The sequence below is a fragment of the Poecilia mexicana genome, unplaced genomic scaffold (assembly GCF_051168715.1).
Source record: "Poecilia mexicana isolate PSO_F unplaced genomic scaffold, ASM5116871v1 scaffold_7, whole genome shotgun sequence".
NCBI classification, from domain to species: domain Eukaryota; kingdom Metazoa; phylum Chordata; class Actinopteri; order Cyprinodontiformes; family Poeciliidae; genus Poecilia; species Poecilia mexicana.
The window spans coordinates 13,806,777-13,832,474 of record NW_028263376.1 but is presented as its reverse complement, the minus strand read 5'-3'; the positions used below and the strand labels follow the sequence as shown (position 1 = coordinate 13,832,474).

The 25,698-nt window shown below is 37.6% G+C and overlaps 1 protein-coding gene across 1 annotated transcript; it reads left to right on the top strand.

The window, feature by feature from the left end:
• Positions 1-4,352: 4,352 nt before the first annotated feature.
• On the top strand, positions 4,353-24,938 carry marchf9 (membrane-associated ring finger (C3HC4) 9). Its single transcript, XM_014991900.2, has 4 exons — positions 4,353-5,956; positions 18,374-18,529; positions 20,916-21,108; positions 23,833-24,938. The coding sequence occupies exons 1-4, from the start codon at positions 5,624-5,626 to the stop codon at positions 24,162-24,164; spliced, it is 1,014 nt and encodes a 337-aa protein (XP_014847386.1). The 5' UTR covers positions 4,353-5,623; the 3' UTR covers positions 24,165-24,938.
• The last annotated feature ends 760 nt before the right edge of the window (positions 24,939-25,698 follow it).

Genomic DNA, 25,698 nt, shown 5'->3' with positions numbered 1-25,698 from the left:
TATTCTTATTTGTTTACTTTTGTGTTTCTGATAATGCATCCTTTTTATAGAAGCTGTAAAACTCACAGCAAACTGAGGTTCTGCTATCTCTAACATCTCATTCCTTTACAGTTTAAAAAAAATTAAGCAAGACAGTTCAAAGTTTGCATTATATTCTTATCTGTCTAGTTTAGTGTTTCTGATAATGTATCTCTTTTATAAAAATTTTAAGTCTTTAACTCCACTCACAGCAAACTGAGTTTCTGCTAAACGTTTCTGTCAGACATCTATTTCTACATTTCTTGTTCATTTATTTGAAGGTTGAACATCTGAGCAGCTTCTGTGTTTTATCATGTCTCCATGGTTTCTGACAGGTTTAAAGCTCAATGTTCAACAAACTGCCAGTGGAGGAGCTTCAACCTCGTCTCCATTCCTGCTTCCAGGATCTCCAGCTCAGCTTCATTTCTGTAATCTCTCTGCAGTGGAGGAAGCAGAGTGTTGATGGATGAAGGAGAAACCAAACATCTGATCTAAACCAGCAGAACAAGAGACGCTCTGAAGGAAATGTTTTGGTAATTCAGATGAGAAAACTCACAGTTTATTTTTATAATGAAGATAAACTTTGCAAATTTCTTTATTTTTCTGATCCAAATCTAAGAATTTAAAATAACATATCATCTGTTCTGACCTTATGGTAGTTTCAGCTTCTTCTTTGGATCACAATAAAGAAAACAAAAGCAAAATTAATTCACTTCAATCTCAACTAATTCAACTACATTTTTGCACTCACACCCCTGCAATGACCACCCAGTTTCAACAAGCTCTGCACTGGTGGCACTTGATTTTTTTTAAGAGCCTTCTCTCAATGAGATTATTCTGAAGAGGTTTTGGACACTTTGAAACCTTCCTTACTCAGCTAAAAATTATTGATATTTCTGAAACAATACTTTCTCCTGTATGTTGTTGCAAAAATGACTTAAACCACATCTAATGCAGTTTTACATCAACAGGCTGTTTTGAAATCAGCATTGTAAACACAAAGTCCAGTGAAAGTTATTTTTTTTATTATGAATGAAACTTTTCAAGATAAAGATCTAAAACCATTGTGGTCACAGTTCAGTTTTATGCAAAGTTCTTAGTAAAATTTCCCCTCCTCTGTCAGTAATACATTATTTATGTGCTTAATTACAGAGAAATGATTTAATTACCTTCAGTAGCGATCCCTTAGATCCGTTAAACTGTTCAACAGCCTTTAGCAAACTAAGGTTGTCTTCTTCACTGCCAGAGTTTCAGATCCAACCATAAACATCTGTTTTCTCAGGTCAGTCCTGCTTTAATTGTCTGTTCAGTTAATTGCTTCCCTGGGGACGATCAATATTTCTTAGCTGTTTCTTTTATTGGCGATAAATCAGGCTAACTCTGTTTACTCTCCATGTTTAATTTTATTTAGTTCTTACGCTTTAAAGTCGGCTGCTTGTGCACAAACTGCTCAGGTTTCGCCAAACGACCGGGAGAAAAGCTGTAGCTCTGAAGTGAAAGAGTTTAGCTGCAGAAACAGGAATGTGGTTTGTTCCTGTTCACATCAACACTGTGCAGATTTAATGGAGCTGAGCATAAATGCTTCTCGCAGCGTTGTGAAGACAAACAGGAAAGTAAATCATTCCCATCTGTGAAGAGAGACAAACAGGTCAATAAGGGCCATCAGTGATGGACCTGAGCAGACGCTGCCAGGCGTCTTCTGGAGGTCAGAACACTTAAAATCTTTGTCCCGACTAACAACTAAATGTTCCATAGGCAGGCAACAAATTAAATATATTTACATCAAATTTAGCTTTAATGCAGCTATTAATATGCACATGTCTTCAGAAATAGAGAGAATGTTTGTAGTTGCAACTATCAATTATTTAAGTTATCAGTTATTCTAACGATTGATCGATTAATCTATTTTTTAATAAAAACAGCACATTCTACACATTTTTATTTAAACATTTTTATATAACGTTAGAAATAAATAAAAGAGGCAAATAAATAAATAATTTAAGTCTTTTTTAAATAAGAAATACATTTTTTATTCACTAAAATGCAGTAACAGCAGGTCCTTAGTGAACATTTGATCATTTGTAGCAAAGGATGCATCTGTAGCACAAAAATACTTCAACTACTTCAAAAAAGTATTTTTTTTATGCAGTATATTTTTGTGCTGACTTAGCTTAAATACTGTTTTGAGTGTGTTGTTCTTTCAGCAGATTGGCTTATTTTTTGAGTCTGTGTACTCCAGTTAACGATTAATTGATTACTGAATTAGTTAACATTTACTTTAACAGTCGATGAATCGTTTCAGCCCGAGTTGTGAGATTTGTCTCTTGGTGACGAGAGTAAAGTAGAAGCGGTTAACATAAAGGTGGAAGCCTTCAGACCTGGAATCCTCCTTCCCTTCTGTGAAACCCAAATCACCTCCAATTTAAACTAAAGATTTTTAGTTTTCAAACATTTCAATTTAAATCAAACAAGTCAAATTCAACTCAAAACTGCTTTACTTGTCCAAAACGGAATAGTTAATGTTATCATAACTCATAACATCCACGTATCTTAAAAGAAATGTTGTGAATGGTGATACTGTAGGCAGGAAGGATCTCCAGTAACAGTCAGTCTTTCAACGAATCTAAAGAAGCCTCTGACTGAAGACTGTCTCATCTTTGTTAAGACATGCCAACATCTCAATCTAAGACAGCAGAGTCAACATTTCATGGTAATATGTCCTGGATGATGTCATCAGTTGCTGCTAATCATTTTTTTAAATCTTTGTCTTTTTTGTTTCTTTTGTTATTTTGCAGGTCAGAAGGTGAAACATTTGAAACTGGCTGATCCAAACTCCTGAAAATTAAAATTATGCAGCAGTTTTTAAGTGCTTGCTTGAAAGAAACCTCTTAATCTTTGCAATATTTCAGACTGTATCTCTAGAACATGCTGTTAAAATTTCAACCCGAGTCAGAGATTTAATGCTATGTAGCTTTTAGCCTCATTTAGCCTAGCATTTAACCTAGCTAAGGCCCTTTCTCTAAACTTGTTGACATTTTTGAAGTGAATACAGCACCATGTTGGTTTCAGCTGATGAGTAATACGAAGGAAACGCTGATGAGAAAATGCAGGAGATGATGAATAAACAGAGAATAAAGGAGAAATTGCTTGGAAAATAATTTTTTTCCCACATCACCAATAAATGTTGCTACTCAAACGTCCCAAAGCATCATAATAGATTACAAAAGCCCTCCCACACAGTATAAACATGTATTACTCACACTACTAAAGCTGTTTGTTTCTGTAACATGGAACGACATTTTTTATTGTTGTCGGATGAAATCTCCCGTGAGAACACTGTGAGTTGAATAAACTCGCTGCTCCTCCGTCTGACTGGCTGAAGGTCGATGAATAAACTATCAGGCTAATCCCGCAGCCCTGGTTCCTCTCGCTTAAAAACGACTCAACGCAGCATTGTGCACACAACGTGAGACCTGCAGCAACAAGACTTTTCCTCAATATAAATGAAACAAGCAGAATGGGAGTAATCAATCAGGATCAATGAGGCAGGGGATATTTGTAGGAGGTGTTGTCATGGTGGGGAATACTGAGCAAATGAAAAACAGGCAGCTGCAGCTCTTAATATGCTAATTACTGTGACCTCTTGACCTCAGAGTTTTAGAAACTGCATGGGCTCATACACTAAACTCCAGTGAGTTCACTTTTACTGTTATTACTGCATATTTTGTGTGCATCTTTTTATCCTTGCTAATTGTTGATGATTGCTTTATGCTGGGAACTCTGATCGTTTGTCATCTTATTTACTGGGATTTTCTGTGGTAAACTAATACACAGTGAATAGCTGCAGGGATCCAAAGCTCAGGTGGGAGAATCTGCTGACAGGACAAGTTTTAATCATCCACAGTGATGGATTTTATGGAAAAGAGACGAGAAAACAGTCATTACTGAAACAAAGCCAAAACAAGTCGCTGTTCCAGTTCAGGAAGGTCAGAAAAAATCAAAATGTGAATCTGACCAACATGAAAAACTGTTTCTGGATGGATGGATAGAAGGAAGGAAGGATGGATGGATGGATGGATGGATGGAAGGAAGGATGTATGGATGGATGTATGGATGGATGTATGGATGGATGGAAGGAAGGAAGGAAGGAAGGAAGGAAGGAAGGAAGGAAGGAAGGAAGGAAGGAAGGAAGGAAGGAAGGAAGGAAGGAAGGAAGGAAGGAAGGACGGACGGACGGACGGAAGGAAGGAAGGAAGGAAGGAAGGAAGGAAGGAAGGAAGGAAGGAAGGAAGGACGGACGGACGGACGGACGGACGGACGGAAGGAAGGAAGGAAGGAAGGAAGGAAGGAAGGAAGGAAGGAAGGAAGGAAGGAAGGAAGGAAGGAAGGAAGGACGGATGATTCTGTTTTTTCTTTATATTAAAACTTCCTTCATGAATCTTGTCTCTAATTCATGGGGTGTGAATACTTTAATCACAGCGCTGTTTGAGAGCAGCATGGTGGTGGTGGTGGGGGGCTCTAATTTCATGTGGCGTCTACGTCATCAATGGGGGTGGGGGGAAGCTTTCAGCACCCTGGACAGCGGCCGCCGGTCAGCAGCAGAACCTCCAGCCCGGCTTCCCCTCTGCTCTGCCCGGCGCGCAGCGAGAGGCGCTTCGCCCCCCTCCGGAGGAATGGACGGACGGCCGCGGAGAGGCGACGGCCCGCTGCCCCCCTCCCTCCCTGTTCCGGAAGTAGCGGCTGCGCTCCGTTCAATCTCCAAGCCGACCATTTCGAGGAAGAAACCCAGAGCCAGCAGCCTCATCAGCACCACATATCTGATCCAATAATCACGCTGCGTGATTTCTCCTCCACGCTGCGTCCCGTTTCCTCTTTGCCTCCCTGCCGCCTCTCTTTCGACGCGGATCCCGCAGAAACGGACATGAAGCCAAGGCGGAAAACACGGGGCTCCTGAAGATGCGGACGCTGAGGGACGTGTTTTTCATCTCGACGTGGATCGTCGAGGGGAATGGCTCCGATTCTTCTTCGTGGACCGACCAGGGGCGCTGCAACGAGACGACGAAATAGGGAGGAACACGATTTGACATCGAGAGACAATAAGGCAGCAAAACCACATCCGAAGCAAACTTGTATTTAATCTTTTTTTGGATTATGTTTCTTGTCGGGAGTCCCAGATGTGACTGTGTGGATGGCATGTCGTTGTTTCTGCTCCCTGGCTCTGCGCGGCTCTCTCTTCCACTAGTCCGCTCTCTCGCTGTCTTCTGCTTCGGGTAGCAAAACATGTAGGCTGCTCTGTATATACATAAATATCGGTTGCTGCAAGCCCAGCGGCGTTTCTGCAGGAAAAAGAGAAAAGAAAACAGAAAGAAAGAAGGAGCGGTGGAAGAAAATGGACACCAGTTTGTGATGTTTACTGGGGTGCGGTGGGAGATGCATGTATAGACAGCGCTTGCTGACTTGTTTGAGTGATGAATATTGAAAGAGTGTGTCGGGAAAATCTTTCATCCGCATTGGCTTAGACACACATGCCATCAGAGGGGATGATAAAGGATTCATAATAACAATAGTATCAATAATAATAATACAAATAATAAGGATAATAATAATGTTCAAGTATCGGATCCGCATGTTTTTCAATGAACTGAAGGTCCTGGTGTTTATGCGATCCGATTCACGACAGTCCGGCTCAGACACAGATCGACGCTCCTCCGCCATGCGGGGTCTGGGGATGGGCGGCTGCGGCTGGCCGCCGTTTGTCGACTGCCATTCCCGGGACGATGAGGAGGAGTACTACGGCAGCGACCCGAGGCCCCGGAGCCTGGCGTTCGAGGACAAAGAGCCCAAGCTGCAAGTGGGCCTGGACGCCGTGTCCCTGACCAGCACGTCCAGCAGCCTGCGGACCCCCCAGTGCAGGATCTGCTTCCAGGGCCCCGAGCAGGTAAACACCCCCCCACACACACCCGGCCCCATCGGCGGGGTTTGTTTTGTTCACTTTCAATGCGTTTTGGTTTTATTTCAGCTCTGTCCTACATTCCTCCTTCTAACGCCCACATATTCCTTAAATACACACCCGATTCGGGGAGAAAAAACCAAACAGGATTTGCTTTGTTTCTGATTTTTCTGATTTCGCCTCCAGAGCCGTGTACAGTCTGTGCCGCACGGCTTCAGTATTGTGCTTTTATTTCTCCATCCTCCAACCCCCCACCACCTCCTTCCACGTCCTCCTCTAATAACATGATCCGGTTATCTCAATAACACTGTTTTCATAAGTAATCTAGTCAGCGGCGGAGAGAGGCAGCATGTTTCCCACACAATCTGAAATCTGGCCAGCATGGCAACAAAGAAAGTTAGCCAATTAGGTCTGCTGCGCGATGACAAACAGGGTGAGAGCGACTGAATATACATGAGTCACAATCATCCTCAGAAGTGTTGTTTCGGCGTGTGTCACTGGGATCACATGATGGCCACTCATGTTTGACCATCATGACAAATTAATTTAATGTACCATTGTGTCTAATTATTGGGTCGTTTGAGTTTGTTTTGGATTTTGTTATTATTTGTGTTCATTAGTTCTTGCTCTTAGTTCTGCATTGTTCAGTTCCTTCTCAGTGATTCTAGTTATGTTTATTTCTTGTGTCTAGTCATTTTCTTAGCTCTAGTTTTTATTTTTCATATGTTTAGTATTCTTTTTAGATTATTTTCTGATCCCCTACCGTCATTTCCTCTTTCTCTCTGTCTCCCCTCACCTGCAACCCATTAGCTCATCAGCTCAGCTCTTTTATTCAGCCTTCAACCTCCCGGTACTTAAGCACTTTATTCTCAGTCGCTCCTTGCTGGTTCCTCTTATTATAACCTGATATTTTTCCCTGCTTATTCTCGGTGTTTCCTGTTTTCATTTTTCTTTGTTGTATGGTTTTTGTTCTGCTTTGGCTCCCTGTGATTTTTGTTAATCATTTTTATTACATATTCTTCACCTACAAGCTGCCTCTGCCTCTCTGCATTTGGGTCTATCATCACTCATATTATGAACTTTTAAAATGTAGTTTTCACATTTTATAACAAATTAAATCTGAAGAGTGTGGCATGCATTTGTATGTCCAACCAATTAGTCACCTAATTATAGAATTGGGTAGTAATTCATTACATTCTCTCAATTACATCTACTTGAGTAACATTTTTGAAAAAAATATTTTTAGGAGTATTTTTACTACGTTGAACTTTTTACTTTTACTTATAATTTCTAATTTTATCCTGAAGTATTTCGACTCTTACTTCAGTAAAATTTCTGGATTTTCTACCCTCTGAATGGAGAAAAAAAATCACCAGACACAGACACACACCTGCAGTTTTTCTTAAAGTTTTGCAAGATTTATATTGAAGAAAACTAAATTGGAAACATTTTCTTTTGCCTGATTTGTATTATTTTTGTAACTTATATCAATTATTGTCTTTTTCTCTTTAAATTACCAAAGTTTCCACTTTATATTTAAACCTGATGAAATGCCAAGTAGGAAATTCAGTCTTCTGATTCAGAAGTCGTGGAGCCGGGATGCATCCAAAGTGACATTAGTGAGACTTTTCACACAGCAGGAAAAAACGACCCACATCCAACTTTTTCATGACGGTCTGATCGGCCCGATTACGATCTTCATACCCCTCAAAAAAATCTGATTTGTGCCACTTTCATACGTCACATATTTTCCAACTTTTGAATCAGTGACTTGAAACATGCCTCATAATTGTGCACAAAAAGTAGTGAGACATGTAAACAATGACTAAACAGTTACAGAATGCCATCACTATTAGTTATGCTTTCTCTTTTCTTACCTTCTTTTGTCTTATGATCTTGTGACGATACTGCCAGCTCCAAGAACTTTAAAATTGATCCGTAGACGGTGGAGTACATTTATACTTCCGTAAACAGAGTGTCAACGTTCGTCTTCTGTGCATGTGGGTCCCTTTGGAGTCATAAACTTTTAGTACAGAAGTCTGATTGTGGTCAGGTTTAAACATTAGTATGAATGACCATGCTAAAAATAGAAAAACAAAAAATCATTGCTGATGCGACGATGGATGGAGCTAAACTCTGAGACAAGCCTGGGGAAAAGTGTTATAAGACTGAGGTGAGGTGACTGAGTTTCTAGCTGGACAACCATCCTAAACATAGAGCCACTGCTACAATTGAGTCATTTTTATTTAAGTGTATCCATGTGGCCCAGTCAAAGTACAGATTTCAAGCTAATTCTCTCTGTCCAATCAGAATGGGCCAAAATGTCACAGATACATGTTTTGATCATTTGTAAGAAAAATTAAACTCTTTGTATTAGCTATCATACTTTCGCTTAGGTACAGATAAATATTGTAAATAAAAAAAAATCATATGCATAATAGCGTGTAAAGTCTTAAAGTTTATTTTGTTATAAGACACTCTGTGATAGCGCATAATTCAGTATGTACCACTGGATATCATTTTTGTTCCCTCTAACTTCATTCCCAGCCTTCAAAGTGGCTATGCTAATGCTATCAGTTTTATAACTAAGTTAATAATATAAATTACAGCAAGATCTTTAAGAAATTAGAAATAATGTGAACCAACTTTTGTATTCATATGAATATCTCACTGGTTAAATTAGGTTATTATAATAAAAATATGAAAAATAACCATAACAGATAATTAACACTCAGAGCTGAAGTGAGCAGCATCCTGGTTGTTAATATCACTGTAATTTTAATAAAGGGGAATAAGTTTCCCAGGATGCATTGCAAATGTGCAGTAAAGTGATGTAAACAGATTAAACATCGACATGCTGTGCATTCTTTCATCTCTAAAGAGCTGACGTGAGTTCCTGTTGAAACAATATTTTTTCTTTTACAATGGAAAATTTCTCTTTGTAGCCTTATTTATACAAAATGTTATTTTACTGCTAGTAATTAAAACAGAAAAAACAATAATCAATCTAATCCATCCATTGTCATTTCTACTACTAATTAAATATTCTAATTTTTACAATCATCTGCATGTAAACTTTCATACTGCTTGAAAGTATGAAAGCAGTACAAAATTGTATAGCTTCAATTCTGGAGCCTATTTATTATTTATTTATTATTATTTATTATTATTTATCTCTTTTAAACATAAAAAGTACGTCAATTTCAAGGTTTTCCAAAAAAAAATTGTTTCCCTGAAATAACTATTTGACCAATTTAAAAAGTTTCTTCAAAAAGTAAATTATTTTTTTTAGAAATATATTCATTTCTACACATAAAAGATCCAAAACTAATGAGGCATAAAAGTTTCAGTCATTGCATCGAACATTGTGTTTCTAACTTTGCATGATATTCCTCCAGAAATTTGGGACAATATCGATATTAACATTGCTTTTATGACCAAAGATACTGATACTTACTAATGTTATATACATTTCCTCCAGTTTAGACACCATGACACATGTACACCACCTGTTTTGCTTCTTTTCTTCCATCGGTTACCCCACAATGCTGCGTAGCATCACTGCCACATAACCAAACAAAAACCACATGACCAAAACTCAAAGGCCAACAAGGTTGATACAAACTTTAATTAATCCTACCGCTGATAAAGTACTGCTTTACAATTAATATAGTCATAATAATGTGCTCTGCAACATTTATTGTTTATTTTATGCCACTGAGTTGGTGCAAATGTTATCACCTGGACAACAGTCATGTGTAGAGTTTATATAGTTTATACATAAAGGCCACATTCACATAAAAGATCCTGATGCTAAATTTAGAATATTTATTTCTGAAATCTAATTTTTTGTGTGGTCGTTCAGACAGTTGCAGCATGTAACTTTTTAAAAAATATGCTTTCTTTTCCATATTTGTTAAAACTGTCCTTACAGTATTTTATGAGACAGATAGTCTGTGAAAAGATCGATCTCCTCCACCTCCTCCCTGTGTTTCTATTGCCATCTGAAGTGTTGCTGCGCTCTCCACCACCGATCTTAGCGCTATCAATCAACCTTGTGTACTCGATGCTAAATGTGCTAATGGCAGAGAAACAACTCACTGTTACAGGAAAACTATTTATACCCTTTCTTTGGTGGCCGTTCTAAGTAGCCTTAGCATTTCTGGTGAACTCTGCTTATTGGAAGAAGCTGTGTCATCTCAGAGAATAAGAGGGCAGGGAGATGCATGTACATGGGCATGATTGACTGTGCTAAGACCCGCCTCTTAGCTCTGATTGGTTATTTCTAGCTAGTACTGGGAGCAATGGGAGAAGGCAGAAAAGCTTGACTTTTTCACAGGTTATCTGCCTGACTTCATACCGTCAAAATGTGATGGCAGTTTTAACAAATATGTAAAAACTTCTTAATTTTATAAAAGTTAACTGCAGCTGCAATTGTGTTATTCTTTCATCTAAAGGCTTCTACTTCGGTTAACAATGATTTGGTTACTAAATTAATTGACAATTGTTTCAATAATCAATTCATCACGATTAATCTGATTAATTGCTTCAGGGCTAGTGTAAAAATTGGGATGCTGAGATATTTCTACTCAGGATAATCATGTTGGCAGAATCTCATACGGACTGGATAAGACTCCAAACTCTAATTTTTACTCCGTGTTGTGTTCGAGTCTGAAGAAAAACAATAACCATCGCACGTCTTTGAACTGTGGCCAAATGCTGGCCGCACCAGATGTGCAGAAACCTGTGCTGCCTGGATCAGCAGGTAGTTCCGTTCCACTGAGATAATTAGAAACACTGTAAATCCTGCAGGAGCACAGATGGATATTACCATTTAGTCACTTCTCAAAGATAGGCATACAGTGTTATTACAGCCCATGTGCTAATATATGGCATCTGCCCCGCAGTTTGGGTTGAGAAACAGTAAATTGCAGAGCCGCAGGATGCAATTTGAATATCTTACCAAAATTTTTGGCTTTTGCAAACAGGAATCAAGCCTGTTCACTCACCCCCTTAATAAAAAGGTTAATTTTAATTTGAAAGTAACCTTTTTGAATATCTTTCTGGAATTTGCAGACAGGAATCAAGCCTGGATTGCTGTCCATGCCCACTCACACACATCCCCTTAATAAAAAGGTTCATGTTGTTTCGGCTTCGGGCTCTCCGGCAAGGTGACTCATCAAGCAACGTGGCTCTTAGCTGCCTCTTTTAGCTTCACAGACAAAGAGCGAGCAAACAAAGCAGTGAGGGAAAACCCAGAGCGGCGCTACTACAACATCAGCTCCTCGCTCTCATTTCGGCTTTTGTTTCTGCCACCACAGCACGCGCCTTTTCTCGCTCTTTACCTCCTTGGGCGCAAGGAAGAAGGAGCTCACGTTTGCCATTTCGTTCTTATTTCATTATTCAAGTAGGTCACAACAGGGGCTGGGGATCATGTCGCTGTCAGCGGGACAATTACCGACAGACGTAATCGCCCGGCTCTGCAGGCCGCATTGAGCACGAGGCCTTATTAATTGTCTGTCAGAGGTGTCAGCGCGTGCTCTGGATGGCGAGCCTAAACCCGGCTTTGTCTACGTTAACAGAAGCAGCAAACACCAGGAAATGTTCAGGACAGGGCAGTGAAGCTTTCGGAGCGGGAAGAGCTACAAAAAACTTAAATTAAAAATATTCTATTGTTTATTCTGACCATTAATCGAGTAATCAGACAAAATAAATAGGCAAAAATACATAACAAAATATTGAAAATATTTATATATATATATTTTTAATTTTATATATATATATATATATATATATATATATATATATATATATATATATATATATATATATATATATATATATATATATATATATATATATATTTATTGATTGGGTTTCACATCTGTGTTCCTCTGATTGATGATCACTTTTCTTTCTGTGGCGTATTCTTCAAGAGGGGGCCATGGTCCCCCCTTGCCCTCCCTGTGGGGTCGCCACTGAACAGAAGCTTTTCCTTCAGGCTAAAAGGTAGAGAAACAACTGGAGTAAGAAGGAGTGGAGTGTGAGGTGGCCTTTTCTCCCAGCAGCGTGTTTCCAGACTAGCGTGCAGTCTGGAGCTCATGGGGGCCACTTCCACACAAAAAATGTCTCGTCTAAAGGTTGCAGACCACTCTCTTAGTCATGAAGTGACACACCAAATTAACACCCTTGTGCTCTGTGAAGTGGCCTCCAGGGACAAGCCCACACTTCATCATCCACTGTGGGGGGTTTTATGAATGTGTAAAGGGTCAGCGTTTGTGTTTTTTTTTATTGCTATTTTAAGGTTGAATTTTTTTAGCTGTGGTATTTCATTTCCACTTTTTAGGTCAGCAAATACCACATGAAAGACACAATGAACTAACTGGAATAGAATATCTTCCCAAAGACTAAAGTGCAGCTTCCCAGCTGCACTTTATGGGAAATAGACGAACGAAGATGTTATGAAAAAGATCCTACAGAGAAAATTACAGAACCATCAACAGTTTTAGCATCCAAACAAGAGTCAAAACCTTAAATAAAAATCCTATTTTACCATTTTAGCAGCATAAACACACACTGGAAAAACAGAAATACCTCTCCTTTAATTTGAATACATGTATTCAGTTACAGAAAGTTTATTTCAGTTTATTTATACAGCTCCAATTCGCAAAATTCAAAGGATGTAATTTCAGTTCAATCACACATAGATTTGAATTGATCTTAGTTATCAAACAACACATGATCATTGTTATATTTTTGTTTTACAGGAATAAAGTTCTAATATTAGCAGAATAAACACATAATATCACCAGAAGAAAGTCCCAAAATGACATTAAAAGGCATTTTAATGAAAAAATAGCTTAGATAACTTGTTTTTCTTAAATAGATTCAGTTGTTTGCGCAATAATATCAAACTCCTGCTAATGATGATAATTTAATGCTGGTGTGTTTTAAGAGGAAGCATTCCCTTATTTTTAAAATAAATACTAAAGAATAACTTCACAAAATGCTCAACATTCCTCATTCTAATGCACTAAACTACATTTTTATAATGTTACCACTGCGAAAATGTAGTCAGTCATTTTTTTTATTACTGCTTTATTATTACAACTTTTTTTCTGCTATTGTTTTGAATTCATCTTGTATTAATATGACCTTATTCTAACATTACTATGACTTTATTCTGGTAATATGACATTATTGTGTCATTATGACATTATTCTGGTAATGTTACAATTTTATGAAATGAACTATTACAACTTTATTGCCATATTACTTAATTTAGCATAACTTTATTCTAATATGATGTTTTTATAGTAATATGACTTTTTCTGGTAGCATTGCTGCTGTATTTTTGTATTGTTACGATTTTATTCTCTTATTTTGCCTTTATTCTTGTATGAACCATTTCTCATAAATTATGATTTTATTCTTGGAAAACATGATTATTGTCTTACAATATTTTTCTTATAACATGATTACTATATTCTTTTTTTTTTACTTCATTGTCATACAATTTTATTATCCTGAATTGTGACCTTGTTCCTTGTTATCTTATGACTTTATTCTCGTAATTAAAGGTTAAAAAAATAATTCTTAGCCTGTCTCTAATACTCCATCGGACGCCATGGGTGTGTGATTGCCCTGACTGAGAAATAAATAAGGAAATTAAGCTAAAATGGAGACCAGTTATCTAGAAAATAGAGATAACTCCATGGCAAAACCACTTAGCTGCAGCTGCTGTTATCATCCTGGAAGTTGATAAAATAATTAATCCTCTTGCAGCACCGCCAGAAATAAGGTGGATAGAAATCCACACTCACTTGTTTACTTTTTATGGATTATATGAATTTAATTATATGCCGTTAAGTGGCTTGTTCCACTTGAAAGTTGAGCGTTTGTACTTCCAGATTATAGTGATTCACACAGTGATGGGGAACAGTGTGTGAGGGGGTTAACAAGTCCCACTATTGTAGTGGGTGACATGTTCCCACATCACAATGAGCGCCCGGTTTATTCTGAACGACTGCCACATCCACCATCCTGCTGTCCTAAATACGCAGCAGAACAACAAATGTCTGTTTGATCGCAGCTGAAAATAGTCACTAAAAATCTGGATCTTCTGTTTTGGATCAAGCTGTTTTAAGAAGAAGGATTTTGTAAAAATGAAAGCATTCAGACGCTGATTTTAAATGATTTATGTGCTCATTTCAGTACCATTGAAAAACAGAAGAGTTGTATTGTGAAATATTAATATTCTAGTGATTCTGAAGCAGGAAGTCGCTGCTTTCTCCGTCTGTTTATTGTTTTGTTTGTTTAAATGAAACAATTTGATTGCGGCAGACGAGACGTGACCTTTTACAAGTCGTTTGACCTTTCAGTGAAGGAAAAGACTATAAATGTAAAACAATCATTTACGAACACAATGTCTATGAAAACTCAGATTCTTCTTTAAGGATTTAGATTTAGTTATTTTAGGGCGTAAAGATCATTTCCTTCTGATTAGTTATTATTGTCCTGACTGTTGTGTTCATTTTGTGCTTTATTTGAACAGTTTCAACCCCATAGTTGTAATTAGTTACATTTACTCAATTACATTTACTGGAGCAACATTTTTGAAAAAAATTACTTTTAGGATTAAAAAATATACTCCAACTACTTCCTGTCATTTTCTTCTTTGTTGTTTCCACCAATCCTAACATCCGGATGTCGATCATGTGACTTGTGTGATACAAGAAAGTTTTGCCATTGCAGTTTTGCCAAATAAATCTATTTTGATACGGCCAACAAAACCACCGTGTCCTTCACCAAAACTTTCTATCCAAAAACAAGAGGTTTTTTTTAGAAATTGGAATGTTTCCATTCAGGAACTTTATGTTCATAGTTAGTGCTAACAACTGCACCACCATGCAGCTGCAAGCTAATCAGATTCACTGAGACTGATGGGAAATATCAAATCAAGAAGAATAAATGATGGAAATGTTTACACATCTGTATGGAAAACATTTTGAAATAATCTTGATTTTAACTTCTAGTGGTCACTGGACATTTAACACCATCAACAGAACAGTTTGTGACATTTTCTAAATAAATTCAGATACTTGAATTATTGTTTTGATGCAATCAGTTACTTAATATCAATAAGATCTCGTGTTTTAATTTTGCTGTTGGTCCAGGACGAATGTGCAGCTTTTGAGCTCTTATGTTTTTATTGCACACTCTTACGCACTCGTTTGCAGACCTTTCTATGACAACTTGACATTTTAAAAATGTTTGCTTTCATATGTTTTTTATTAAGTCCCTCATATATATTCTGACCTTCTCTGTGTTATCTTTATAATGTCAGCAAGCACGTTGTTTTAATGTTTATAAGTGGCATGTGGCTCATCTGCCAGACTCTTTCTCATGTACTGGGACACTTGCGTTTTTTTTTTTTTATAAGTCAGAAGGTCAAATGAGCCAGATGGGAGAACAAGGGTGCAGACGATCAGGAAAAGCTTTATTTGTGTCACTGCAGGTACACTATTTCACTGCCAAGTGATGTGATAAGATGCCGCTTCAGTTTTTCTGAATCACCATCTGTAAATTCTGGCTTTTTATATAATTGGCCCAGACAGAAATGAACAGATGGAAACCTTCCAAATCGATCTGTTTTTTTTAATTATTATTATTCTTTTGGGGTTTTTTTTGTAATTTAAATTGAAGGAGTTAATAGACTGGATTACGGCTCAGTTTATCTAATCATCTGAATTGTATTGACTGTCATTTTGTTTAGCTAACGATCAGTTCCCTTCCAATATAAGTGATCAGAAAACAATAGTAGTGGGCACTGCTAGCTAAAAAGTGAGTTGTGCTAACTAACATTAGTTCTGCTAGTGCTAAAGCACTAGCAGATTAGGATACGCTAATGCTAAGGCGCTAATTTGGGTTTAGTTTTTTTTTTACATATTTGCTGAAACTATCACTATATCATACTTACTTTTACTTGAGTAATTTTATTAGGAAGCAACGCTCTTACTTGAGTTAATTTCTGGAAAAATTTCCATTTAACTTTATGTTTTGGTCTGTCTGATGATGTAATTTTTAAATATTAAATGATTGATAATTTGATCACTCAGTACTTGAATAGACTGTATACCAAACACTTTTTTACTCTTTAAGTAATTTCTTGGTCGGATAATTTTTACTTCTACTTGAGTTTTGGGTACTCTACTCATCTCTGTTTGTCTGTAGCTTTAATTAATAATTTCTTAAAGCAGCAGTTATGTTTTCATTAAATTAGATACATTTTTCCCTTTAATATCATCAAGGAAAGTGTATTTATTCAGACACTTTTAAAACTAGTTTTATGATGTGAAACAATGAAAGTAGTAATGACACAAAAAGAATGAGGGAATATACTTTTTTACAGCATTGTTATCTCATTTGTTGATTCTGAAATCTGTGTAAGTTGAGTTTTTATGAATCGATGTGAAGCTCCTCTCGGTCCACCTGCCTGCCCTTGAAGCCTCCGCACTCCCCGCCGTTGGTGCAGCGTGTTAAGTTGCCCCTTTGCCAAATTCGCTCCACATCAAGCTGTGTCCTTTCATTGACTCACTTGTGATTCATAATGATTATTCTCCCAGAACAATGCTCTTTTTTAAAAGGGTTTCAGTGAGTGGCGCTGGGAGTCAAGTGTAAAGTAAAAGTGCGGTGGAAGCAGAGCCGTGCGAGGACATGAGGACCGTGATGCAGAGCGATGGTGACAGCCTGGATGCAGTCAACCTGAACGTGTTGGACGGGCCAATAGGCTTCAGGTGCTGCAGCGGTGCTGAAGAGACACTTTGATCCTAAAGACTCTCCAGCCTAGATCTTAAAAATAAACACCTGACTTGGTTTCTGGAAGGTTTTTGTCATGTTTTATAGTGTACTGATTGACGTAGATGGAGAATTTATATTTTTAACCAGGAAAATATTGTTAGATCTTCTTAGAATAGAAAATTTTGCCAACAAAATCTATTATTTATCTCTAACTAACCACATTTTTAACCACACTTTTTGCTTTCCCTTGCAAGAATAACATCTATCCTGTGACTTTTACTCAAAAGTATTGAGAAAATTGAACAAAATTGATTACATTTTGTTAAATTTTTTTCCAGTTTGGAGTGGAGATTACATTTTTCGGTCAAACCAAATATCCAAAAAAATCAATCAGCTACTGCTGACCAGTGCAAATCCAATGTCCAAAAACTTGAAGGTTACATTTTATGGCTTATTTTTCTGGTTTGACAAACAATAGACAACAATACCTTTTCCATTGTTTTTAGCTGCTTTTATGCTTTTTTGCCTTAAGTTCCTTTACTTTAATATGTTGCTATAATTCTTCCTAAAAAACACATTTAAAAAAACGGTGAAGCCTTATAGCTGCTAGCAAGGTGCTGCAGTCTGTGATCAAGGCAACATAGTCACATGTATCAGTGACCATGTTGATCAAAAACATATAAATTTTGTCAAATCTCCTAAAATATTTGCTGAAACACTGGCTAAATAAATTGTTTAACCACCCTGCTTCCTATCAGAAATATGTTACAATATAGAAAATATTTCTGTGCTAAGCTAAGCTAACAAAGGAACAAAGATCACTTCCTGTTCTTTTCAAGGTGTACAAGGCTAAGCTAATACAAGAATCAGAGGTGTTTTCCACTTAAAACTGCATGGTAAGCTAAGCTAACATAAGAATTAAAGTCACTTTCTGCTCTTTTCAAGGTGTACAAGGCTAAGCTAACCAAAAAACTGAAACCATTTCTTGCTCTTTTCAAGGTGCAGTAAGCTAAGCTAACAAAAGGACTGAATGTGTTTCTCTGTCTTCAAAGTGTGTGCTAAGCTAAGCTAACCAAAGAACTGAAGCTAGGTCCCACTTTTTTCCAGGTGTGCTGGGATAAGCTAACACAAGGTGAAAATGTTAAACTTTTGAAACTCAGAGATTTCCAAGATTTTTTCAAGAAATTTTCTGAGTTTCTTTGTAGCATTTTTTATTTTTTATTTTGAGTATTGAATCTCAAACTTCTCAAGATTTTTTCCAGAAACATTTTAGCATTTTTTGGTGGAAATTTACTCCTCCTTTCTTCCTAGTATTTACAGTGGCCCTAATACATCTTTGCACAAACTGGCAGCTGATTTTACCAAATATTATTTGCACTTCTGGTAATTTGTACGTCCTTAAATCAGTCACATAAGTTGCTCCAATCAATGGCAAACATGTTAAACTCAGAGCAGTGTGAGGGAGTAACCAAACTCCATATTTTGTATTTGCTTAGTTTGAAAATAAATGTTTCTTTCTGGCTTTTCCAGACTTCCTGCAAACGTCCTGCTTTTTCATTGTAGAAACAATCTGAGAATCTCTTGTTTTCTTTGCGTTTCCTGCAGGGGGAGCTGCTGAGTCCCTGTCGCTGTGACGGCTCGGTGCGCTGCACTCACCAGCCTTGTCTCATCCGATGGATAAGCGAAAGGGGCTCCTGGAGCTGTGAGCTCTGCTACTTCAAGTACCAGGTCCTGGCCATCAGCACCAAGAACCCACTGCAGGTAACACTGAATATTTGGAAACCAAACAAACACATTTATCTTCATCTTTGAAGAAATCAAAGAAAAATTGAATCCGACAAGCTTTTTTTAAATTATGGTCCAAGACTGACCATAGGAGAAAAAATCTTGACAAAAACTGAGGAAAACACTGTTAACTTTAATGTCTTCAAATTAAACAAAGGAAACATTCAGGAGTACATGAATACATAAAGAAATACAACTAACACTGACCTTTCATAATAAAACACCCCTCAGTTTTTGCTGGAACATATCACAAGTCTTTCCTGGTGTGAAGACCGTTTGCCATATTGTGCTGACAAATTTTCCCTCTGCGTCATCGTCCGTCTGCCCGTCTTTTCAGACGCACAGAACAAAACCTATTGAGAAGACGTGTCTCTTGATTTAAATATGCTGGTATGAAAATGAAAATGAAAAAGTTTGAGAAAAGATGCACTTTTAGAACTTCTACTTATTCACAAACCTGTGATTTAACATTTCAGAACAAAATATTGTGCATTTGTATAGTACATGTACATTTTATATTTTATATTTATGTTTTTGGATTCTTATCAAACCAAACTGGAAACTGTACATTTTCCAAAAATAACTGGAAATTCTTGGAGTTTAAGCAGAGCCAATGTGCAGACAGGCATAACTGAAGATTTTAATAATCAAAAACGCAACTTGCAAACTCAGGAATAGAAACATGAAACAGGAAAAAGGGGACATGGAATTACGCCAGGAACTTGAAAAGCCGTGAAACAAGGCGTAAAAACAGAGGATCTGGCACTGAAAACTGAAAAGAATAGTATGAGTGAGGGATCAGGTGAAAGACAAGGCAGCGGTGGGTGTAAATCAACAGAAATGCAAAGCAGATTAATAACATGAGAGAAGCTGGAAGTAACAGAAATTTGGGACCAAAATTGCAACATTTGTTGCATTTTTCAGCTACTGCATTTTCTTTCACACTGCATTGAGTCAGATGGTCTAACTAACAGAACAACCTTTCCCCCTCCACACCTGTGGGGGCACTACACCAAAAGCCACTGGAGGAAACAAGTCAGAAAACAACAAGAAAACCTCTGAAGAAGACACCAAGCGCAACTTCCTCCTTCACAAAACGTAAACAAATGAGAACGCGTCAAAGTTTAGTGATTGTAGAATTTCTATTATGTCTTTGGCAAAGGACCACAGGCCATTTCTCCCACTAGCGATAGGCTAGCACATTGTTTTGGTGGTATTTACCCAGAATGCCCTGCACTGCAGTTCGCCTCCTGCTTTTGGAGCGGTCTCTGGTCCAAATACGCACCAAGCTACACCAGACTTCACTTCAACCGACAGATTTGTAGGCGAACCAGAGTTCGTTTTTTGGCCCCAATGAAGTTTGATTACACATTCATCTGGACTTTCCAGGCAAAGAAACTACAGTTCGGATAAAGAGAACCAAACTAGTGTGAATGCACGCTCACTGTGGGATGCTTTGGTAACTGCCTGATCGTACAATTTTATTGTGAAACTATCTCTGTTAGCTCTGACAAGCCTCACAACGTCTTGGAATCTTAATAATTTGAAAATCAATACAAAGTTCTCAGGTGATGTCACACTTCAGGGAACTGTGAGCCTGACAGCCATCTTGGTAGGTACCTGTCATGACAGTTATTATGGAGTTGCTATGACAACAACAAGTCACAAGCTTAGATCTAGCTCCCACCATGCTCCTAACTAATTTATAAACAATATAAGTGAATTACAAATATTACTTGATTACAATTTTTGAGTATTCTACCCACCTCTGTGATATCTATTGTAGTACTTCTTACTAAACTAGCAAAATTAGCCCAGCTAATGTGGCTTTTATCTGCTAGCAGAGACAGAAATGTAGCCTATGTTTGTTACTAACTGTACTTACTCAGCCAGTCACCAGAACCTTTTTATTCACACGCAGAGTTTGTCCTGCTTTGTTTAAACATTGATTGTATCCGTCATGTTGCGACGCTCATCCATGGTGTACGCTCTCTGTGTTCACTAAGTAGTGGACTATCGTCAGGCATGTTTCCATTCTCTGTCTCATGCGGGTCGAACCCGACAGCAGCCATTTTGTTGATATATATTTCTCTTGTACATTGGTGAAGAGTGTCAGTATATTTTCTTTTTGTTGGTGTTAAAGCCATGCAAGTTCATTTATGCTTTGCGCTGCGCTTGCCTACCAATTTGGCACAGATCATTTCTGGATCAGACTTGTGGGAAATATGTGGGTGTACATCAAATGACCTAAAATTCTTGGCATTCTTTTAATATATTTGTCAAAGTGTCAATTTTCTCTTGCATACGTGATTTGATCAGTTTTTCCCCATCTCCTACACTCAGCCTCTCCTCTGTGTTTCAGTGGCAGGCCATCTCCCTGACTGTGATCGAGAAGGTGCAGATTGCAGCGATAATCCTGGGTTCCCTGTTCCTCATCGCCAGCATTTCCTGGCTCATCTGGTCCTCACTCAGCCCCTCTGCCAAGTGGCAGCGTCAGGACCTGCTCTTCCAGATCTGCTACGGCATGTACGGCTTCATGGACATCGTCTGCATAGGTAACAGGAAGGCGTGACGCAACGCTGACACCAAACGGTGCAAACGTACAACCAGCCTCTAGTGTCTGAAAGAGAACCTACAGGGAGAAAGATGAGGTGCTGAGCCTAGAGGGAAAGGATGAATTAAGGACTTCAATTTTCAGAAATCTGACTTTTGTCTTCAGTATTCTGACTTTTTTTTTTTTCCCAGAATCCTAATTTTTTTCTCAGGAATTCTGACTTATATCTCAAAATTCTGAATTTAGGCTCAGAATAATGAATTTTTTTCTTTGGAATTCTGATTTTTTTCTCAGAATTCTGAGCTTAATTTTAGAATTTTCATTTTAACTTCAGAATTCTAACTTTAATTTTAGAATTATGACTTTATTCTTCAAAATTCGTACTCTTTTCTCAGAAAGTTTTGCTTTTCTTCTCAGGAATTCTGACTTTTTCACAGAAATTTGACTTTGTTCTCAAAATTCAGATTTTTTGAAATAATAATACATTATATTTGTATTATTATTTGCATAGCACTTTTCTAAACACACAGACACTCTTCTTAATACATAAATTAATTAAAATTACAACAACAACAAAAAAAACAGTGCATCAAACAAAATTATAAATGGCAAAAACTTTAACACATACCACCTTTAAAAAAACATACACAAGATTAAAAAAAACAGGGAAAAGATGTTCTGAAAAGGTGTGTTTTAGATATGATTGGAATATGGATAGTTTCTCAGAATTCTGACAGTAATTTCAGAAGTCTGATAAAAGAAAAAGTCAGAATTATTATTTTTTAATTATTGGCGCTGATCCTCTTCCGTAGGGCTGCATTACACCACAACAAGAGTAGCACAGAAACAGGAGCCACAACCGAAATGTTAATCAGAGGAGGTTGCATTATGCAAGGACAAACTAGTGCGATAAGGCAAACATGTTCTCCATTTACATTTCGGAGCTGTGCAAAAAACGCAGGCGAGTTGGCAGATGGTGCAAAGGAGGAGACAACAAGCTCCCCAAAAGCCAAACAAATTCTGATGATGTTGCAGAGTACAAGAGACTGTTTTTAAGGTGTGACTGGGTCAACTGTTCTTGCGTAATTATGAGCCGCCTGAGTCAGACAACACTGAGAACAGATGGCATGAGATATCTGCGCCGTGATTTTTGCCAACTGTCTATTCTCATCCACAGACGAGCTCTCTCAAGCTACCGAATCTATTTAGCAAAACATTAGATGTAGGGCAGCGAGAAATCACCAGCTCCAATTCAATTAGGTGTTTTCAAGGCCTGGAAAGTGCTTGATTTCTGTGTGAAGTCCTTGAAAGTGCTTGACAATCCAACTGCACAGTTTGGTAGTAAAATGCAATCTAACGTTTGATTAAAAGCCTAAATTTACAGTTGAAACCAGATACGCTGCAAAAAAACAAAGTATTTTTGCTCTAGTTTCTAATGATAATATCTTAGTACGCTTCAAATAAGACAAAACTAACATAACTTTTAGGTAAGATATTGGACGTGGTTTTAAGTAAATGGTTCCTTAGTATTGATTTTAAAGAAGTAGTAGTTAAACTTATAGATTATTTAAATTATAACAAGACATTTTTCCCATAAGTGAAATAAAAATCAATGGAAGCAATAGTTTTTTAATTAATATTAGGGAATTATTTACTTAAAGCAAGCTCTTAGGTTTTGAATCATGTACTAGAAACTACATAAAAATCTTTGGTAATATATTGTTTATTTTTTTTGTTTGTTTTTTTCTGTTATTTTCTTGCGCCAAATAAAGACTTTTTTTTTCTCACTGTCTGAAGTTAAATCAGATTAAATTTCCCTTGTTTTACGTTCAATAAATTATTTCTATTTGCTGAAATCCAGAAAATTTAGCAAGAACATTGTTTTATGTTTTTTGTGTGACTTTCTTTGTAGATTGCTTTTACACAATTTGTTTTGATTGTTTCAATATAATGAATATTTATTATTCCTCAATGACTTATTGATCTGTGTTATTGAAAGAAAGTTTGGCTTATATTTTACATGTTAAAGTTATTGAGATTGGTGGACTTTTAGTTAGTTTTAGTTTTATTATTTTGTTATATTATTTGTTAAAACTGTCGCTAGTATTAGACAGATAATCTGTGAACAAATCAGTCACTTCCTATTGCTGTCTGAAGAAATGCACCACAACCAATCAGAGCCAGGAGGCGGGTCTTAGTGCTGTCAGTCAAACTCATGTACTTGCTGCTAAATATCCTAAAAGAGAAACAGCTTACCATTACAGGAAAGCTGTTTATCGGTGGCCATGCTAACTAGCCTTAGCATTCATCAGGCTCTACTAGCTGCAGCGTAGCATAAAGCACGGCAGTGTGTGGGTGATTGTTAGCGCTAAGACCCACCTCCTGCCTGTGATTGGTTGCTTCTAGTTAGTACTAGGAAAAGGCAGGAGAGCTTCATTTTTTCACAGATTATTTGTCTCAAACTGTCGTGACATAGTTAGTTTCAACAAACATGTAGAACAAATATTTTATAAATGTTACATACTGCAGCTTTAGCTGCCATTTTATTTGTCAGAATAATTGATAAGAAAAGTAACTGTTAGTTGCAGTCCTACAACAGCAATATATTACATCATATAATAGTAAATCGATTTGTACTGTTTTGATCTGGTGTTGGAAAAGTTTGAAACTTACCTTGAAAAATGCTTGAACTATCCTGACATATAAATTTCCTCTCTTCCCCCAGGCCTCATCATCCACGAGGGATCGTCGGTGTATCGAATATTTAAGCGGTGGCAGGCTGTCAATCAGCAGTGGAAAGTACTGAACTACGAGAAATCAAAAGACTTGGGCGACCCGGTGAGCTCCAGCAGTAAGACCGGCGCCCGCGGCTCCCGCAGCAACCCGCACGGCCTGGCCAGTGGCGGTGGCGGCCGACAGAGCAGGAGGCTAAGAACTATTCTGAACCACCACTGCGGATACACCATCCTGCACATCCTGAGCCAGCTCAGGCCCAACGACCCGCGGATCAGCGCCGCCGCCAACCGGGAGGTGGTGATGAGGGTCACCACCGTATGAGACGGACCTGCGTCAAGCGGCGGAAGGACGTATGGACCTCAATTTGAAAAAATGACGGACTCATTTGGCAACAGGAGCCCCGCGTGGGACCGAACGGTGCCTGGAGCATCAATAGACTGAAAACACATGAGGATTTCTCCTCTTGTTTCGTACAACAAAAGGAAGACAGATGCTCCTTTTCAATAATTAAAGAACTGATGAAAACATGGAAGTATTAAAAGACATAAAACATGAAATGTTTGATGGTGGTGATGGGGGAGGGGGATTACAGACAGGCTTTATAACCTGAAACTGAACAACAAAATGTTTTTTTTTTTTAACTCAATATCAGGATGCACAGGAACATTTTGTTTTTGTTTTCTATCTTCTTTTTTTTTACTCACTTTGATTTTGTACTGATGTTTGAGTTTAGAAGAAACCGCGTTCGGTAACTTCACACATGCCAAACATTTCCAGTCGACTATGTAACGAGCTTAAAATTTCTACAAGCCAACTGATGCTGGTAAACAGACCGAAAGCTGAGAATAAAAACATCCATGAGGGCAAAAATAACTTTCAAAGAACAATAAGTCATTAATAAAAAAATGTTTAAAAAAAAAAAAAGGAAGTGAGAAATATTTCAGTTATACTTAACCTTTCTGCAATAAAAATACGTATGTACATTTCACAGGGAATTTTTGCATGGGTATATAATTTTATTCTTCATCACATAAGTACATGACAAATTGCTCTATTTCGAATGGTGCTTGCCAAAATAAACACTTTAAAAACGTCTGTTTTCATTGCACCACATTTTTGTCAGAATGAGAAATGGCCGTGTGTTAGAGCTACTTCAGCTAAAATACAGGTTGTTGCTGCTGTGTGCTGATTCAGATTTGATAAGTTAAGTATTGGATTAAAAATTGGGGTCAGATGATCTCTAACCTCCGAGTCTCATTCAGTGTCTTCTTTTGGTTTCAGTGTTTTGTCATTTTTCTATGGAACATAACGGTGACGTTCACACAGCAGACAAATGCAAATCCCATTTTTTCATGTCAGTCTGAATGTACCAATTCTGATCTATTCACTCCCCCCAGAAATCCTATTTGTGCCACTTTCATATGTGGAAGTAAATCAAACATGTATCCAATCATTTTCAAAGGGTTTTGTTACATTTCATCTGAGTTTTACGTCTTTAACGCGAGACATGCCTCGTATTTCTGTACCAGAAAAAGCCAGACACGATAAAGACGGCCGTAAACAATAGCTGAAAATTATAATTAATAGCTTATAAAAGCAGTTTGTATCAGTGAAGCCGTCACATAACAATCCTACCACAGTTGGCTCCAACTGTGCATCCAAACACACTTCCCAACAAAATCTGCAGTCAGTGTATGTTTTGTTCATCTCAGATCCAGTAGGTTGACTTCACCCAGGTTCACTGTATTTATTCTAACAGTAGAGGAAATGAAGTTACATTAAATGAAATACAATAAATAACCTTAAACAAACTACAGAGATGTAACTCCCAATGAACAGTTGGCAGCAGTTAACA